Source organism: Mandrillus leucophaeus, unplaced genomic scaffold (assembly GCF_000951045.1).
Source record: "Mandrillus leucophaeus isolate KB7577 unplaced genomic scaffold, Mleu.le_1.0 Scaffold12, whole genome shotgun sequence".
In the NCBI taxonomy this organism is placed as follows: Eukaryota; Metazoa; Chordata; class Mammalia; order Primates; family Cercopithecidae; genus Mandrillus; species Mandrillus leucophaeus.
Genome location: NW_012100320.1, coordinates 3,645,880 through 3,658,619, shown reverse-complemented (window position 1 = coordinate 3,658,619; position 12,740 = coordinate 3,645,880). Strand labels below are relative to the sequence as shown.

The following is a 12,740-nucleotide window of genomic DNA, read 5'->3' as shown; positions in this document are numbered from 1 at the left end:
GACTACAGGCACCCGCCACCTCGCCCAGCTAGTTTTTTTGTATTTTTTAGTAGAGACGGGGTTTTACCTTGTTAGCCAGGGTGGTCTCAATCGCCTGACCTCGTGATCCGCCCGTCTCGGCCTCCCCAAGTGCTGGGATTACAGGCTTGAGCCACTGCGCCCGGCCTAATTTTTGTATTTTTAGTAGAGACGGGGTTTCACCATATTGGCCAGGCTAGTCTCGAACTCCCGACGTCAGGTGATCCACCCACCTTGGCCTCCCAGCCTGCTGGGATTACAGGTATGAGCCACCACACCCAGCTGAGTTCTAATTCCAGTTTGTTCATTTCTTCATTCAGCAAATATTTCACTAAGTGTCTACTAAGTGCCAGCTCTGCTTTGGGAATTTAGTGGTGGACAACACAAATAAGGTTCCTGCTCTCATGGGGTTTATTTTATGTTTCTATAATACACACTTATAAATATAGTGTTTATTATATTTCAGACATTTCCTATCTATTTTTAAAACATTAATTAATTTAATCCTCATAACAACCCCATGAGGTAGGTGCTATCATTAGAATAGTGAATGGAGACACAGAGAGGGTAAGTAATTTCTCCAAGGTCACACAGCTAGTAAGTGTCAGAGCTGGAATTTGAACCAAGGCAGCCTGGTTCCAGAGTCTGGTTCCATGGTTATTCATTGCTGTGATTTGCTGCCTCTCTCTTTATTACGTTCTTACAGACTAGTGTTCCACAGTCAAAAATCAAATTCTTGGAAGCCTCAGTTGCCTTATCTGTGAAGTAGGAATGATGCTACTCAACTCACAGGATCAAAGGAGAGGGTCAAAGAAACAGCCTTGGGAACTGTAAACCACTATACATATTTAAGGATGAGTATCCTCCCTTCCCTCCTCACACTCTAGTTTTCACCTTTCAGACATGCCCATCCAGAGGGGACCACCCCTGCCCCCAGCCCACGTCCATGCAGAATCAAACAGCTCCACATCCATCTGGCTTCGGTGGAAAAAGCCAGACTTCACCACAGTCAAGATTGTCAACTACACTGTGCGCTTCAGCCCCTGGGGGCTCAGGAATGCCTCCCTGGTCACCTATTACACCAGGTGGGGACTAATGCCTTTACTAATGTAAAGAAGGAAGGAAGAGCAGGTGGGGGTGGGGGTGGGAAGGCAGCAGGTGGTGATCAGGGAAGGGCCCCTGGGATTCAGGAACACGTCATGGCTCACCCATTACACTGAGGCCACACAGAGGGGCTGCACAGGGTCCACGTCCTTGCCTGCTGACCAGATGGTAGCGAGGAGGCCATCCAATCCCGTCCCCTCACAACACAGCCTTGTTCTCAAACTCTGGAGAATGTGACACAGGACAGACCTGTTTCTCCAGCCTCAGAGGGCTCCCAATCTGATGGTGAAGAGAGCCCTGCCCCTGTCTCAGAGCTGCTCCCTCCACCCTGTCAGATGGGGAGACAGAGCCTGAGGAGCCTGAGGTTTGGCAGAGGAAAGTCGCATAAAAAGCAACTGATATATACTATTGCCATGAAGGCAAAATTAAGCCAAAGAAAAGATGCATCAGAGATGATTCCATAGGTGGAGAATAACTTGGATTAATCCAGGAAGGTTTCCTGGAGGAAGGGGCCTGGTTTCGAGATGAGACTTGGAGCAGCATACATCCAGACCTCTCTGTAGGTCCCTGGGTGGTGGCAGTGGCCTCCAGGTCAGGGAGCAGCTTCCCTTCCCACAGTAGAACCTGGGGCTGGGGCTGACAGCAGGGGAGTAGATTTGGAGGGGTCTGCCCTGCTGGGAGAGTGTGCCTGAGAGCACTAGTCATGTTTCTTGCCTTAGCAGTTCTGGAGAAGACATCCTCATTGGCGGCTTGAAGCCATTCACCAAATACGAGTTTGCGGTGCAGTCTCACGGCGTGGACGTGGATGGGCCTTTCGGCTCTGTGGTGGAGCGCTCCACCCTGCCTGACCGTGAGTGGCTCCCAGCCGCTTGCCACCAACCCATCTTTTACCCAACTCCTTCTTGCAAGGAGCAAGAAACATCCCTCAGAACCCCAAGGTTGGGCAGAGCTGAGGGCAGAAGAGTTTCTGGGAGGGGAGGAATGTTAAGTCCCTCCAGCCACACACACTGTCTTCTAGAATTTCACAACTAGAAACCAGACCTCGTCTTTGCTTTGTGGCTTGTTCCATGAAGAAGGTAGAAGGGAGGTCACGTCCTCATGCTCTGTCCCCCAGCTCTGATGTCTCTCCCCATCTCCTCTCCTGCACCCCAGGGCCCTCAACACCCCCATCCGACCTACGACTCAGCCCCCTGACACCGTCCACGGTTCGGCTGCACTGGTGCCCCCCCACAGAGCCCAATGGGGAGATCGTGGAGTATCTGATCCTGTACAGCAACAACCACACGCAGCCTGAGCACCAGTGGACCTTGCTCACCACGGAGGGTGAGGGCTCCTGCCCCAGGGCATCTGCCTAAGAGCTTCCCAGCCTCTCCCGCTTCCAGCAGTGAGAACAGTGCTGGGGTTTGTTCCAGGTGCTTCTGGGAGAAGCAGTAGAAGCTGCTGCCTACATGGAGAGCAGACTTTCCCAGTCCCACCTCCCTGCCCACCTCTGCATCCACCCACTCCGTCCCACCATCCCTGCTCTCCCTGCCTCCCTCACCCCCAGGAAACATCTTCAGTGCTGAGGTCCATGGCCTGGAGAGCGACACTCGGTACTTCTTCAAGATGGGGGCGCGCACAGAGGTGGGGCCTGGGCCTTTCTCCCGCCTGCAGGATGTGATCACGCTCCAGGAGAAGCTGTCAGGTATGACTGCAGGGCAGCCCAGGGTTCCCAGAGGCCCCTGGAGTTGACTTCCAACCCCCTGGCTGTGGACACAACTATCATTTCATTATTTTGCACAGCTGTCCTCCTGGTTTGGTGGGAGCAGAGCAAATGTAAAGGGGAAATAGGTGTGGTTCAGTGATGACTTGGTTCAGATGTCAGGTTCACGGGCAACTGGCTTCTTTTTTTTTTTTTGTGAGACGGAGTTTCACTCTTGTTGCCCAGGCTAGAGTGCAATGGCGTGATCTCGGCTCACTGCAACCTCTGCCTCCCAGGTGCAAGTGATTCTTCTGCCCCAGCCTCCCAAATAGTTGGGATTATAGGCACATACCACCATGCCTGGCTAATTTTTGTATTTTTAGTAGAGACGGGGTTTCGCCATGTTGACCAGGCTGGTCTCAAACTCCTGACCTCATGATCCGCCCACCTTGGCCCCCTAAAGTGCTGGGATTACAGGCGTGAGCCACCATGCCTGGCCAATTTTTGTATTTTTAGTAGAGACGGGGTTTCACCACATTGGCCAGGCTCGTCTCAAACTCCTTACCTCAAGTGATCCACCCGCCTTGGCCTCCCAAAGTGCTGGGATTACAGGCATGAGCCACTGCACCCAGCTGGGACTGGCTTTAAAGACCAGTTTCTTTGGGAAATTGCTTTGATTGGAGGATTAACTTGGTGAGGCAATGAGCTTTATGGGGTGGAGGTGGACAGCAGGACTGGCTACATAATTTCCAGGGCCCAGTGCAAAATGAAAAGGTGCTATCCTTTATTTTAAAAATTAGAAGTCGGGCATGGTGGCTCGTGCTTGTAATCCAAAGTGCTCATGCACTTTGGAAGGCTGAGGTGGGAGGATCACTTGAGGCCAGGAGTTGGAGACTGGCCTGGACAACATGGTGAGACCCCCGTCTCCACAAAAAATTTAAAAATTATCTGGGTGTGGTAGCTTATGCCTGTGGTCACAGCTGCTTGGGAGGCTGAGGTGGGAGGATCACTTGTACCCAGGAGGTTGAAGCTACAGCGAGCCGTGTTCATGCCACTGCAGTCTGGCCTGGGTGACAGAGCAAGACTCTATTTCAAAAAAAAAAAAAAAAAAAAGGAATTTTAAGGTGGTGACAGCAGAGCATTAACTCAAGCGTGGGGCCCACCCAAGCATGGGGTCTGCGCACCTGCACATGTTGCACACCCATGCAACAACCCTGGGGACAGGCAACACATGTTTCACCAAAGGCCAGTTTGAGGAGGAGAGACCATAACTTCTGGGTGTGTTCTGGGGAGGACAGTCACAGGGAGTGGTAGTAGTAGTTTCTATGAGGCCACAGGGACCTCCTGTCCTTGTATCTGAAGATTGTGAGTATCTGAAGGGTGAGGGTCCGGCTGGTGTCTCCTGAGAAAGCCATGGATAGTCCTGATCCATGCCCTGTGCCCTTCTTCTGTCCTGACCTGCTCTGTGCCTCTCTCTCCCCCACCAGACTCGCTGGACATGCACTCAGTCACGGGCATCATCGTGGGTGTCTGCCTGGGCCTCCTCTGCCTCCTGGCCTGCATGTGTGCCGGCCTGCGCCGCAGCCCCCACAGGTGAGCAGGGGAGCCAGTCTGGCTTCAGGGAAGGGAGACTTCCAGGAAGGGCTGCAGAACGGGCCATCGGGGAAAGTGGCCATGACTTGCCCTTGGCACTCCCAGGAGCCCCGTTAAAGTCAGGACTCTGGGATGAAGGAATCAGGAATGATGTCTTCATGAGAATGGGGAGTGGACTGAGGAGAGCCCCTGGCTACCCCCCTCAGCAAGGCCACCAGAACTGCCTCGCTCCCACTTCCTCTGTAGCTGCCAGCGTCTTGGAAAGAGGGGGCCCAAATCTCCAGATGCCACCCTGTTTATAGCATGAAGCTGTTTTGAACAATAGCAGATTTTCTTACTCATTGCACAGACCAGGAAAGCAAGTCCCAGAGATGGGCAGGAACCTGCCCAAAGACATAGGCTGGACCAGATCCCAGTCCCGCCCGACCCTTTACTCTGACCACTGTGCCTTGTTTTCTGTCTTCCCTTCCAGGGAATCCCTCCCAGGCCTGTCCTCCACGGCCACCCCTGGGAATCCTGCGCTGTACTCCAGAGCTCAGCTTGGCCCCCCGAGTCCCCCAGCTGCCCATGAACTGGAGTCCCTTGTGCACCCCCATCCCCAGGACTGGTCCCCGCCACCCTCAGATGTGGAGGACAGGGCTGAAGTGCACAGCCTTATGGGTGGCGGTATTTCTGAAGGCCGGGGTCACTCCAAAAGAAAGGTAGGTCAGAGCCCCATATTGGGGCTCATTTCTAAGTAGGACACCAAGGGGCGCCAGAGCACAGCGCGTGGCTGTGTGAGCACGGCCCTACCTTCCCCTTCGGAGCCGGCTGCAGACGCTAGAGCCTCTCTCCCTCCTCCACGGAATGGTTGGCTGGTCAGGGAAGCACATGGGCCTCCATACGCTGGCAGAATAGGTCGGCCTGGTTCTCACGAAGGAGAGGGCCTCCCAGCAGGTGACCCAGGATAGCCAGAACACCCAGCTCCCTCCTCATCCCTGGAGCTGGGGAGGCCTCTATGACCCAGCCATCCCCGTGTGGGGAGAAGAGGCCAGTTGGCTTGACTGTGGCCAAGTGGGGCTGGGACCAGGATAAGGTGAGGCCTTTGCAGGGCTGGTCCCTTTCATGCTGGCAGGGGTGGCACATCCCACCCGACTCCGACCCGTCCTCCCTTACTCTCTCCCCGCCTGGCTCAGACACCGCGGGCTTTGCAGAGCGTCTGGTGTTCTGCTCCTCTGTAGGAGGACTCATCCTCGATTACCCCGCTGACTCTCAGCCCTTTCAGTGCTCCTCCCTGAGCCTTGGGGAGGGAGAGAGCAGCGAGTGACAGGCTGGACCCTGCTCTCCCGGGGCCCGTCCCAATTCCCTCCCCTGGGCTTCCCTCTCCCAGCCAATCCTGGTTGTGCCCCTTAGTGTCCCCTTCTTTCCCCTGTGCAGATCTCTTGGGCTCAACCAAGCGGTCCGAGCTGGGCTGGCTCCTGGGCAGGCTGTGAGCTGCCCCAGGCAGGCCCCCGGCCGGCTCTGACCCGGGCCCTGCTGCCCCCTGCTGGAACTGGGCAGACGCTGTTGCTGCAGGCTCTGGTGTACGACGCCATAAAGGTCAGCGTCCTGGAAGGAAGGGGCAGGAAAGGAGGAAAGGGTCTCTGTGCTAGTGAAGAGGAAGTAATGAGTTCTCTGGAGACCCCTGGGTGGTAACTTCCCCGGGGATAGAAGTCTAGTCAGAAGACCCCTGGAGCCTCCAAAGGTTGAGTAGGGGGAGGGCAGGCCAGTTTGCAGGAACCTGTTTCAACCTGGGTTGAAAACAGTCCCTCCTCTACCCAGACCTAAGTGGGCCACAGCAGTTTCGTGGATCTGAGGGTGTGGCTGGCCTGAGCATGCTCAGCCCTTCCTCCTCTCCCCAGAGGCCCTGAGTCTGGTACTCCTGAAACTCCTGGATGAGGGCAAATGGGAAGATTCCATCATTCCCTGCCTTCGCATAGGTTCGAACAGTTCCTGTGTATCCTTTACCAGCTCCCATGTGATACCTACTCTGATGAAGGGTCAGTCTCTCTGCCCCATGTAAGCTGGTCATTCTGATGATTACTCTCAGAAATGGTCACTTTGTGTTCTCTGCTCTGATCAGGGCAATGGGAGGAAGAAGTCACCCCCAGCCTGCAGGAACCAGGTGGAGGCCGAAGTCATTGTCCACTCTGACTTTAGTGCATCTAACGGGAACCCTGACCTCCATCTCCAAGACCTGGAGCCTGAGGACCCCCTGCCTCCGGAGGCTCCTGATCTCATCTCGGGTGTTGGGGATCCAGGGCAGGGGTCAGCCTGGCTGGACAGGGAGCTGGGAGGGTGTGAGCTGGCAGCCCCTGGGCCAGACAGACTTACCTGCTTGCCAGAGGCAGCCAGTGCTTCCTGCTCCTACCCAGACCTCCAGCCAGGCAAAGTGCTGGAGGAGACCCCTGGAGACAGCTGCCAGCTCAAAGCCCCCTGCCCTCTAGGAGCCAGCCCAGGCCTGCCCAGATCCCCCGTCTCCTCCTCTGCCTAGCTCCTCCCAGAGGGTGTAGTTTGGGGTAGGCAGGTATGGGTCACACAGGATGCAACACCTGTGGCCATGCATGTCCACATGTGTGCCTGTAGATACATCATCAAGCCCTTTGGAGCTTCCTAAGATGCTTTGGCTGGGGGGAGAGGAAAACATGGATTATTCACTCCCCCCATACTCTTTGTGATACACATGTGACATGTGAAAGACATACGAGACACAGCTACATGTGATGTGCACATGTGTGAAGTGCATGTATGTGTACTGGTTGGTGAGCTGGGAAACCTTGGCCCAGGCAGTGGTCACTACAGCCAGATTGGTCCTCCAGGTCAGGACGGTGCCCCAGAGTGGTCAGTCCCCAGCCCTGTGGGCCCCCACCTCCATCACCCAGCCTTTTATTACACACTCTGAGAGTGTCTCCAATGCCTGTCTGACAAAGACAGTCCCAGCCCATTTTCCTGTCTGGCTGGGTTGAGTGCAAGCAGACTCTGAATGCCTAGCATTTCAGCTGCATCACCTCCCAGCTTCTTATTGCCCAAAAAGAGAGGGTGACCCTGGCTCCCCTCTGAGCAACTCTGCATTTAATTTTGTAATTTGGGAAGTGCCTGGTTTTGAAAATCCGCTTTCTCTCACTCTTGCCCTCCTTCCTTGCCCCTGGCTGCTCTAGTGGTCTGTCTCCCAGTCACCTCACTCTCCCAGCACCAGTGCCCTTCTCTTGCTCCCAGGTACTCTTTCCTTTCCTCTCTCCTATTTTCCTTCCTCTGCTATCTCTCGCACCTCTCCCAGACTGTGTCATCTGGTTCTCCTGCCTGGGTTCATACTCTGCACCCTTCTCTAACAACGTGGCTACCTCATGTGTGCTTCAAGGCCCCCGTGCCCACCTCATGTGTGCTTCAAGGCCCCCGTGCCCCTCCTGTATCCGCGGCTGCCGTGAGCTCGCCTGCCATCCTCCTGCCTCCTCTTCACTCAGTGCTTCTGCTTGCCCCGCCCCAGGCAGGCCGCCCACGCCCAGTGCCCGGCCGGCGTGGGGAAGACCTGGCTTCCCTGCATCTTGACTTTGGGATTGGGATCTGAGGGTTCTCCATGGATGGATCCAAGTCAGAGGGGAATGTTTGAGACAGGGAAGGGGACTGTGATCCAGAGGCTCAGAATTAAAAGATGCCCTCCCTTCTATGCAGGGGGTCAAGTTTACTGGATGGAGATGATTTGGGGCCTTTCTTCCAGAAGAAGCCAAATGAGGAGAAGGGGAGTGAGAGTTCAGGGAGGCCCTTCCCACCCTGTGAGGCTTGACTTGATCTGGGTTGGGGATGACAGAAATGTCACTCTCTGGGGTGCTGGCAGGGAGGTCTTTGCACAGGAAAAGGATTAGCTCATTTCAGTTTGTTTTTTCTTTAAATTGAATCCTCAAGTCATTTTCTGTTCACCTGCCGCACAGGGACAAGCTTGACTTCTATTTTATGTGTAATGAAAACAATGTCATTGATTTGATTTTTCACCTCAGCCCTCTCGTAGGAGCATAGAAAGTTAGGGTCTTTACTCCCTAATGGTGTCTGATCGGCACATCAAGAGTTAACTCTGGCTTCTGAGCCAAATTCGAAATAACCAGTCCATTTTTCCTTTTTTTTTTTTTTTTTTTTTTTTAATGGTGAAATGTCTCTCAGCACAGTTGCGGCTTCCTCAAACCCTGAAAGCATCTGTGTTTATTACACTCGGGTGTCACTCACTGTTGATGTCTGCACCTACATTTCCACCTCCTCCCCCTCCTTCAGCCAGCCTATGATAACACTAAAGATTATTAATGTTGGTTTTGTATCTCGTTAAAGACAGAATTGTCACTTGTACTATTTCTGTAGCATTCAGCGCTGCTGTGGCTAACACCACTGTGTATGTTTCATCATTGCTCTGAAGGTCAAAAGCCTCATTTTATTTTGCTGGTTTGATTTTTTTTTTTTTTTAAGAAGGAAAAAAAAAAAAAACTGCCCTGAATTAAATGGCTGTTTTAACAGTAGGCTCTTAGCATTACACCACATAGTCATTTTTCATGTTCTTGTTTAACAGGCACTGAGGTTCTGGTTTAAATTAAATAGCTGCAAATGAGACAATTTATAACCCATTAGGTTGGGTGGAAAATTGTTTCTCAAAAGCAAATAAGTAATAAATCTGGTATCTGCCTATAACTCACAGTTGATAAGAAAGTGGCCATTTCTCACTAGCATTATATATGATTTGGGCTCTGGGTAATTTGGAAGTGTTAGGTTTGTGTCTTTGTAGCAGTATTTTTATTAGAAAAGAATCTATTGGCCTTTTACAGGGTATTAATCCCTTTGTCACCTACCATTGATGCCTTAAGTTTTTTGAGTCTCAATTAAAAATCTTCCTTTTCTTGATGCATGACAAGTGTAATCAGTACTTGCTCATTTATTCATCTGTATTTAGTTTATGCTGTACTATTTAATTATCCTTCCAGCGTTTTTCTTCTCCTTACAAATATGATATTCTTTAGTGTTAAGCTAAGGCATTGATTCATGTATCTGTCCTTATAATGAATTAATAAACTATTTTCCAGAAATGTGGAATTCTCTTCTGGAACCATTGACTATGACTAGAATTTCCTCAGCCTTTCTGCCCTACGGAGTTTATTTCTTACTGGGATGGGAAATGTTGTTGTTGTTGTTGTTGTTGTTGTTTTTGAGACAGGATCTCTCTCTGTCGCCCATGCTGGAGTGTGGTGGCACAATCATAGCTCGTTGCAGACTCAATCTCCTGGGCTCAAGCAGTCTTGTCACTGCAGTCTCCCTAGTAGCTGGGACTACAGGCACATGCCACCATGCCTGGCTAATATTAAAAAAAATTTTTTTATAGAGATGTGGTCTCGTTATCTTACCCAGACTGGTCTCGAACTCCTAGGCTAAAGCCATCCTCCTGCCTCAGCTTCGAAAAGTGCTCAGATTATAGGCATGAGCCTATGCCCCTTGGCCCAAAATAGTGTTTTGTTTGTTTTTTCAGACTAATCTCACTCTGTCACCTAGGCTAGAGTGCAGTGGCATGATCTCGGCTCACTGCAACCTGTGCCTCCTGGGTTCAAGTGATTCTCTTGCCTCAGCCTCCCGAGTAGCTGGGATGTCAGGTGTGCACCACCACGCCCAGTTAATTTTTGTATTTTTAGTAGAGACAGGGTTTCATGTTAACCAGGCTGGTCTCAAACTCCTGACCTCACGTAATCTGCCCACCTCGGCCTCCCAAAGTGCTAGAATTACAGGCATGAGCCCCTGCACCCAGCTCAAAATGGTGGTTTTTGAAGGTAAAGAGCAGGTGGTCATGGGAAAGAACTAAACCATCTTCCTCCCTCAACAGGCACTTAGGAAAAAGATGTAAACTTAGGAAAGATGCGTTCTTTGATGGCACTTCCTTAGACTCTCTGGGGATCTCTTTCCATCTGGGCACACATTTCTCTGAACTTTTTTGGGTGCAGGAAAGAGGGAACAACTCCAGAGATTTGGGCTCCACAACTATTCTTCTTTATAACTCTGGTCACCAACATTATTCATGGCCACACAATCACACACACGTGCACTGTGTGTACAAGCTCAGAGACCCGTAGATGCATACTTGCCTTCACAAACACCCTTGTGGCTGTCCGTTAATGCAAATGTACACACAATCTCACACACAAAACTCTACACTCACACCCCACACACATCTTGGCATCACAGTTGGCAGCTGCTGTCTGCTAAGATCTTTACAGAGTCCAGAACGTGCTTTCTATTGGAGGGAATCAAGAGCTGGAGGCTGCTTTGCTTGGGACCACCCCCAAAGTGGCTGGTGGGCCAGACCCAGAGTTAATTGACAGATCAGACAGAGAGATACTGCACATTTTGCACTCAGCAGAATAGCCATTATTTGCATATCACTCTCAGACCAAGGGTTGTGATAAAGAAGAATTAAACACTTGTCAAAATGAATTTAAAATGACAGCAATTCAAGACACCAATTTGACCTCTTCAGAGTCCAGGACAAGCCAAGAAGGGGTTGTTGAGAATTCAAGCCCTGCAGGAGGGAGTTCCAGGATTTTAGGCCCAGGGAGGGCTCTTCCCCTCCCTTTCCTAAGGCCAGTAGACTGCCACTCCCACCCTTTCTCACAATGAAATCCAATAGGGCTTTGGCACATTGGGATCCTTGACCTAGAATTTTTCCATTGCTTCCTGCTGCTCACATGCCTCGTGTCCTGCTTCTCAGGCTCATCTTCCAGTAGCTACCCAGAGTGAATATTCCTGTGCTATGCCAACCCCATCATTAGTAAACCTGTCCATCTGCAGGCACTCTGATTTCTGGAGGCCTGTACTTCCTTACTTACTGTATCAAAGTTAGTTTTTTGTTTGTTTGTTTTGAGACAGAGTCTTGCTCTGTCGCCCAGGCTGGAGTGCAATGGTGCAATCTTAGCTCACTGCAACCTCTGCCTCCCGGGTTCAAGCTATTTTCCTGCCTCAGCCTCCCGACTAGCTGGGATTATAGGCGCCTGCCACCATGCCCGGCTAATTTTTTTGTATTTTTAATAGAGACGGTGTCTCACCATGTTGGTCAGGCTGGTCTCGAACTCCTGACATCAGGTAATCCACCCACCTCGGCTTCCCAAAGTGCTGGGATTACTAGGCATGAGCCACTGTGCCCGGCCCAAAGTTAATTTTGTACATGGTCCCAAAGTTCCAGAGGTGGTATCAAAAGAGAGACTCAGTTTTTCCTCTGCCATCTCAGTCCAGTGCCAAAGGAGCAAATAGATACATTAGGCCAACACTGATTGATTGATTGATTGATTGAGACAGGGTCTCCGTTGCCCAGGCTGGAACACAGAGGGACTACAGGCATGCACCACCATGCCTGGCTAAGGTTTGTATTTTTCATAGAGACAAGTTTTCACCATGTTGCCCTGGCTGGCCTTGAACTCCTGGGCTCAAGTGATCTGCCCACCTTGGCCTCCCAAAGTGCTAGGATCACAGGTGTGAGCCACCAAGCCTAGCCTGCCACCTTTAAATCTCTAGCTCCTAGAACTTAGTAGCTGCTCAATAATTTTGATGGACTAGTCCGTCATGCTGGACTCAACAGAAGACCATTTAATAGCAAGTGGCTGAGATTCAAGATCTCTGAGGGCTAGTATGGGTATGTCTCTGCTAAAAGACTTGCTTATCTTCTCTAACATTCTCACATGGAACCTATGTTGTCTCCTTATACGTTCTCTGACATGAACGATTGAGGGCCTTCTTTGTGGCGCAGAAACATTACTGGGAATTTTAAGTTTCTATGTGCTTTTCCAGTTACCAGGTCATTTGTCAGGACCTCTGCGGTTTAAAGGTCTCTAGGGATGAACAGGAGAGAGAAGATTATTTTCATCCTTCAGACGAGCTCAGTGAGAGTGACTGGGCTAGGCAGCAGGCAGAACCCAGGTTGGAAGCCAGGCCCGTTTAGAGCTCTCATTGTCCTGCTGGGTCCGCTCTTTTCAGGCAATCCTCCCCAGCGGAGCGCCAGGACTCCTCGGCCCTGAGAAGCCAGTCTTGCAGCTACAGGATCTATCCTTTGAGTGGAAGGACCAGAAATCCATGGAAAACTTAATCTTTGACAACTTTACGCAGCTTTTTAGAGAATTATCTCTAAAATATGGACTTGGAGGAGGGCGCAGCAGAAAGAGTGGGTCAGAGCAAATCCCGCAGCTGTGAGTGTCTTTCCGCAGCCTGGACCCACTCCCCAGTCCGCTGGGTGTCCACTTCCTCAGCCCCCCAGGTCCCGGGCTAGCCCGCGGGGAGGGGATACCCGGCTGCAGCCCGGGACGGCGCCGGCCGCTCC

The 12,740-nt window shown here is 51.6% G+C and overlaps 1 protein-coding gene across 1 annotated transcript in view; it reads left to right on the top strand.

Annotated features, from left to right (window-relative positions):
- The window catches only part of IGDCC4 (immunoglobulin superfamily, DCC subclass, member 4), a 35,677-nt gene extending 26,203 nt beyond the window's left edge, over positions 1-9,474 (top strand). Inside the window, exons 12-20 of the mRNA XM_011969316.1 lie at positions 920-1,103; positions 1,845-1,972; positions 2,275-2,445; positions 2,669-2,806; positions 4,291-4,396; positions 4,869-5,097; positions 5,813-5,974; positions 6,498-7,772; positions 7,804-9,474. Of these exons, the coding sequence (XP_011824706.1) occupies positions 920-1,103; positions 1,845-1,972; positions 2,275-2,445; positions 2,669-2,806; positions 4,291-4,396; positions 4,869-5,097; positions 5,813-5,974; positions 6,498-6,908 (1,529 nt within the window). The 3' untranslated portion in view covers positions 6,909-7,772; positions 7,804-9,474. The remainder of the gene's footprint in view (positions 1-919; positions 1,104-1,844; positions 1,973-2,274; positions 2,446-2,668; positions 2,807-4,290; positions 4,397-4,868; positions 5,098-5,812; positions 5,975-6,497; positions 7,773-7,803) is intronic.
- Positions 9,475-12,740: the final 3,266 nt, after the last annotated feature.